This window comes from Vigna unguiculata, chromosome 2 (assembly GCF_037176805.1).
Source record: "Vigna unguiculata cultivar grain cowpea cultivar isolate G323 ecotype 2 chromosome 2, ASM3717680v1, whole genome shotgun sequence".
Taxonomy (NCBI): Eukaryota; Viridiplantae; Streptophyta; class Magnoliopsida; order Fabales; family Fabaceae; genus Vigna; species Vigna unguiculata.
Genome location: NC_140793.1, coordinates 27010394 through 27017196, shown reverse-complemented (window position 1 = coordinate 27017196; position 6803 = coordinate 27010394). Strand labels below are relative to the sequence as shown.

The 6803-nt window shown below is 35.7% G+C and overlaps 1 protein-coding gene across 1 annotated transcript; it reads left to right on the top strand.

Annotated features, from left to right (window-relative positions):
* The first annotated feature begins 378 nt into the window (after positions 1–378).
* LOC114174330 (ethylene-responsive transcription factor ESR2-like) lies at positions 379–4788 on the top strand. The gene is made up of 2 exons (XM_028059166.2): positions 379–1671; positions 4409–4788. The coding sequence occupies exon 1, from the start codon at positions 434–436 to the stop codon at positions 1634–1636; it is 1203 nt and encodes a 400-aa protein (XP_027914967.1). The 5' UTR covers positions 379–433; the 3' UTR covers positions 1637–1671; positions 4409–4788.
* The last annotated feature ends 2015 nt before the right edge of the window (positions 4789–6803 follow it).

The following is a 6803-nucleotide window of genomic DNA, read 5'->3' as shown; positions in this document are numbered from 1 at the left end:
TAATTAAATATTATTTAAGACACACACTTAGCTAAAAGTAGTTAATTATAAAAGCATATCCATACACATTAAATATTTTACTTAATAATTTTCTTAAAACCAGTCCGTGAAAATCCTGGAAAAGAAAAAAAAAAGAATGAAAAGTCAGGTATTTCTAGATTTGTCTCATGTTTTTGTCTTTCTTCTGTGATTTATCGATTCTTGTGTTAGACATGCATGATTAAATCAATCACTTTCCCAAAATCTCAACAAGAAAAAAACAAAATAATGAAAGAAAACTTCATCTACTTCACCATGTTGCCGTGTGCAATAACTCTTCTTCACGCACCACCTCTATAAATAAGACCAAAACGCACCGAATTCAAGGCAAGCATCAAACCAAAACCCCTCTTTCTACCTTCACAAAATAAGTTACTATTTTTAACATTTTCCGATGGAAGAAGCAATGAGGCGTCTCAACGGTGTGACTCCGATTCTCGGACCCGACCCAAAAGAGTCATCAGTCGGTGAAAACCCTAAACGCTCCACCGCCGTCAACAAGCGCGCTTTAAGGGAAGACGGCGGCGGCGGAGCCATGAGGTACCGTGGCGTGAGGCGCAGGCCGTGGGGACGTTACGCCGCCGAGATTAGGGACCCTCAGTCCAAGGAGCGACGGTGGCTGGGAACCTTCGACACCGCGGAGGAAGCCGCCTGCGCCTACGACTGCGCCGCCAGAGCCATGCGCGGTCTCAAGGCTCGCACCAACTTCGTGTACCCCACTTCTCCGCAAGCTTCTTCCGCCACCGCCGAGCACTTCTTTCATTCTTTTAGTAATAACAACTTCACCAAACACTCTCCGTCACTACCCTTCACCAGCCACCGTAGCCGCCACTCAACTGGTTCCGCCAGCTGCTTTGACCACCCTAGCCCCGTTGACTTTTCCTTTTCCAACCCGCGAAACCCTTCTTCCTCACTCAACATGCTTCTCCTTCGCGACCTCATTAACTCTTCTTCAAATAACCCCTCCTTGCTTTCTTCTTCCACCCACAACTTCCACGACCAGTTCTACAACAAGGGTTCTTCTACTTTTTCATCGTTACCAACTGTTTCTTCTTCTTCTTCTTCTTCACCTCTTATTCCTAGTTATTCGGTGAATTACCCTTTGGAAGGCACTGCGTCTGTTAACGTGAACACCCTATGTGGAACTAATTTCACCGAAAAAGGTGATGATGACAGTGGGTCTGGATTTTTCTCTCGAGAATCTTCGGATTCGGGATTGTTGGAAGAGATAGTTAACAAGTTCTTGCCCAAAGCGAAGCCTAATAAATGCGAGACTTTGCCAAAAATAGAGAGTTTCCGAAACCCTCAGGAGTCCGTTCTTCCTTCACTTATTTCTGAATCAACACTTGTTTCCACCGCGCAATGCTATGATGACACGAAGAAGGGGTTTCAGAAGAATGAGAGTTTCGGTGTTTCTTTCGATCATCAGGGTCTTCCCATGCAGAAATTTGACAACTTTAATGGGTTTAACGTGCAGGGTATGGCTCTGGGGAATGAACAAACCATGACCAATCATGCAGAGAATTGCATCGTTGAAGATGTTTTTCAGTACCAAGAGCTTCTTAATTCTTTTGCAATCAGGATGCAAAATGCTTAGTGTGTGTTACTGATATGAGTCGTATACGTGATCAGGTTGTTGAATCTGCCTCTTCACAACTTTGGTTTGTTCTTTCAATTTGAAACTAATTAATCTTTAGGGTTTTTGTTGTTCCTAGGTTCTACCAGGTTAATTAGTTTGCTTGTAGTATGCCTCTGGCTGGCTTCTATTATGTATGGATAATTGATAAGCTATATATTTTATTTTTGGTTAAGCACGTGTATACCTTCTTCACTACTCTAAGTTTTCATTTTGTTTTTACATTGTGAGGATTGTAATGAGAACGATGCACTCAAGAGTAAAGTTAACTGTGTTTGTTTTTTTTTTTTTTATCAGCAAAGAATAAAATTAAATTAGCAGAACACTTGAGGAGTGCTCTAACCCTTATACAAAAAACCTGTATGATTTGATGCATTAACTTAGCATCATAACATCACCAGCCACAACCCAATCAAAACACTTGGTTACAGTCTATATAAGCATTATGATCCACAACCAAAAGGACCATAAGCGAGCATCTATATCAGATCACCTAACATAATATATACCAAACGCTAACAAAAACCAAATCTTCTTTTTGATGCAGAATAATATTGCAGATTGTATATAACGCTGAAAGCATGAGCTTTGGATTCCCTGGCCAAAAAATATATGCGGAAGTTTAGCCTTGATGGAAGTCTTGCTAGTGTCCTAGTCTGCCTGTTTTCATCCTCTCACACAGCATCCACCGGCTTTCCTTCAAGTTGTTCTATGGCTTCCTCCATCTTGTTTACTTATTTGCCTTTTTACTTTAGTTTATGTAGTCTTCCTTCTATCCTTCACTTAAGAATCTTGGCTCTCTTAAACACATAACCTTCATCTGTTTACCTGAAGCACTTAAACACAACAATTATCATATCAAAGAGATTTTAAGCAAGTATAAGGGGATAGACACCAATCACTATATGAGAATTTTACAGATGAAAATTTGTGTTTCATCCATACCCATGCATTTACCTGTGCAAGACCAAATATCTCAATAGGGTCTACTTTATATTGCTTGAAAATAACCCCATTCCTTTGTTTCCAGATTTCTCCTATGATTGCTAACCACATTCCTTTCCAAACAAGATTTTGCTGCCTATTAAGGTTAACAATGTTGAAATGTTGAAAGTTGTTCCTTACCATAATATGAGATACAGTGCTTAAGCCTAGCCACTTATAACACATATTCCACACTTTTTGGGATTCTTTACATGAGATAAATAGGTGCTCTATAGTCTCTTCACATTCTAAACAAAACTCACAAAGACTATGTTGTAAGTAAGTCCCCCTCGCTAATAATTTAGTCTTTGTTGGAAGCTTGTCCAAAAACAGTCTCCAACCAAGTACTTGTACCTTCGGCGGAACTCTCATTTTCCACAAAATTTCAAACACTCTATTCTCTCCCCCATCACGGGTTCCTTGCAGTCTATTATAAGCAGACCTAACTGTGTATATACCTTCCCCTTCTTCCTTCCATTTCCACATATCTGGATTCCCTTTAGTAGGGCTTCGGTTGATGAGTATTTGAAGGAATTGTTCCTCCAACACTGTCTCCCATAATAGTCTCTGTCTCCTCCAAGTTAGATCCCAAATCCATTCGTTCTCTTCCCAATGTCCTACCTCTTGTAGTGATTTTCCTTTACATTCTGATATAGAGTACAGTCTAGGGAACTTATGACAAAGTGATTCTTCCCCTATCCATTTATCTTCCCAAAGTTTGACCTTTTTTCCTTCACCAATCACCCACTCTATGCAGTTGTCAAACCAACGCCCACTCTCAGTATTTCCACACACTTTGTGGATGTCTTTCCACCACTTTGAAGCTGCCCTAGAGGTATTAGCTTCATTGAGTACCCTCCATGAACCATACTTTGAATCCAAGATCTGTTTCCATACTCCATGATCTTCCACTCCCAATCTCCACTTCCATTTGGCTAGGAGCGCTGTGTTAAAGTTCCCAATATCTCTAATACCTAAACCCCCCATCTCCTTTGGCTTACAAATATTTTCCCAACTTACCCATGCTATTTTCTTAACTTCAGATCCCCAACCCCAGAGAAAATTTCTTTGTATTTTGATGAGTTCCTTTTCAACACTCTTCGGCATTTTAAAGAAAGACATATAGTATAACGGGAGAGCAGAAATTACCGATTTTATGAGGCACACCCGTCCAGCTACGGAGATTAGTTTTCCTTTCCAACTAGAAAGCCTATCTCTAACTTTATTTATCACTGGTTGCCAGAATTGACTCCTCCTTGGGTTTCCACCAATTGGCATTCCAAGATACATGAATGGGATTTTCATATGTTTACAATTTAAAATATTGGAGAATTGTTTAAGTAATGTTACCTCCAAGCCCACTCCTCCAATTTTAGTTTTGAAGAAATTAACTCTAAGTCCTGAGGCCAATTCAAAACTTCTCAATATAGATTTTATGACCCAAGCATTTTGAATCTTTGCTTCACACATAAAAAGGGTGTCATCTGCAAATTGTAGTAGTCCCATGTTAATAGCCTTAGATCCCACATGTACTCCATAATACAATTTTTTCTTTACAGCTTGTCAAGTGTGTTTGTTTGCTACATAATCATAACTTATGCGTTGACCTTGAAACTAGAAAACTTTGTCTGATTGCTTAGTACCTTTTTTCTGCTTTGTATAGATCTGCTGTATATTCTTCCTTTTATTTGGAGAACATAGTGGTCTGGTTTCAATAATGCCTGCTTGTGTTGTCCTTTTTCTTCTTAGCGGTTGTTGGGTTGTGACTTAAAGGGAGAGAAAAGCCGTAGTAGAATCGGTTCCTCTGGGAAAAAGTGTAGCACTGAAGCTTCTCATTCATCGAAAAAGCAATCGAAGCCAGGGTGAGGATTTTTGGTTACACGACAAAACACCGTGTAGATTGTGTAGAAAGCTTATACACATGGACATATACTACTTTGGTACTAGCACTAAAAACAAAATGAATACCAGAAGAATGAAGTTCCTGTTGCTACAATATTGTGTAAGTTTCCGGTTAGGAATCACAGGGAATTTAATATTCTACTACCTTCGTTCAATGCTACCATAGACGTATGGGCCAAGTTGTCTCAGAAACTTTGATAAAAGGGGAATAAAGATGACATTAATTTATTATAGTTGATGGGTCTCTGACTTCACCCTTTGATGATGACATTTTGGTGGAAATAATTCTTTACTTCATAATCCAAAAATAAGTGTAAAATTATTGTATTTGATGAGAATTACTTATCAGTTTCTATAATATGTAAACTATGTTCGTTTACAATCTTTTATCAAGGTGTCTAATAAGGTGTAATTATTAGGGAATCGCCTAAATCATCTACAGTGATATATAATACTATTTAGAAATTTTATATTTTGTGTTTAAGTGAATATGCGACCCATAGTTTTGCTCAAGTTTTAGTCTGTCGCTTGACTATATGGTCAAGGAATGACTTATGCACATTGCTATTTTGTTTTGTTTCTTTTTTATTTTTTGTCTTTTTATTTGTTGTTTCTTTTTCTTTTTCCTACAAAATGTAAAAAGATTGGGACTCCATTTAAACACTCCTAGTAAAATTATGGGTCAAATATATTTTTCATCTTCTACACATTATAAAAAAGTGTTTTATTCTTAAACTATGTTATAAAGTATTTAACATGCACTTTACGAAAGTTTTGTAAATTATTCTCTCAAACAAAACAATTATAATATAATTTTCATACACAGTTTCTTGTTAAGAATATTTTACATGATTTTCATAAAATAGAAGATTGAAATAATTTATTATTTAATTTAAGAGTGAAACAGTTTTTATAATAGTTTGAAAAATTAAAAATATATTTAATCAAAAAACTATTATATTATATATCTAAATATGGGAAGAAGATATATTTTTAATGTAAATGAGTACTTAATTTGATACTGAAATGTATTAGTAATTAGCATTTATCACTCTTCAACCATAATGAAGACAAAATCTTATTTGGGTGAAGGGTTGTGGCCACTATGTTAATTGAGTCACATTGGTGTAGTGTTTTGGCTTGATTAAAATGGTATAATTAAATAAGTAGGGTTTAGGACCACTATACAAAAAAATTGAAGTAGAGGTTGGAATTTACTGGAAAATGAATTAGCTAGCTGGAACTTGGTCATTAATTATCACAATGAATAAGGGTTATATGGATGTCCGTGTGATTTTTATTTTGATTGGGAAACAAGGAAAGCAAGCGTGTTACGATATCTAGTATTGAATTCCAGAACAAAGTTGCTCAAATTTATTACCATTTCAAACAACTGGTTGCAGATTCAGAGGAGTTAAGGGTTCCTGTCTTTGTCAATATTGCATAAAATAGCAAACTCATAATCAGAAACACATAATATGTAAGCCTAGAGGTCATAAAAGTTCAACAATCTTCATAATTCTGGATTTGGATTAGTTTTACGGCAAACACAATTGCATACGAATTAGTTATTTTATGGTTTAATTATTTCTTTGCTTCCCATTTTGGAGTCAAAATTTCAAAATGGTACCCAAATTTTTAAAAGTTTCAAAATGGTCCTCTTTTTTCTTAAAACGTCTCACGTTTGTCCTTTTTGTTAAGTCAAAGTTAACACCGTTAGAGGGAGTGTCACGTTTCAGTTCCTTGATTTTTTGAATTATTTTATTATTATTTTTTCGAATTTTTTTTATTTTTTATTTTTTTTGAATTTTTTTAAAAAAATCAAAAAAATTGTCACATGTCAAGCTGTCATCGTGCCACGTGGAAGTGACAGAGTGACATGACAATGACACATGTCAGTATTATGTCAGGTGTCATTTCCTTAGTCTCAATTTGGTCCCTTTATTTTAATTTGTCTCAATTTAGTTACAATTTGTGTAAACATTAGCAATTTTGTCCCTCTCCAAATTGAAATCAAATTTAATTTCTATATAAATGTACACAAATATTTCCATCAAAATAGATATTTCAAGTAAATATTTTTAACCAAATTAAGTTCATTTAATTAATATTTTACATTGAACTTTATTTAAAATGGTTTAAAAGTTGTTAATAGAAAAAAATTCATAAATTAACTAGTTCATGTAATAATAAAACACATAAATTTAAAATTTGAAAACAATAGTAAAGTTGAATGTGAAAC

Coding starts and splice junctions, on each gene's coding strand:
- LOC114174330 (XM_028059166.2), top strand. CDS start 434: ATGGAAGAAGCAATGAGGCGTCTCAACGGTGTGACTCCGATTCTCGGA.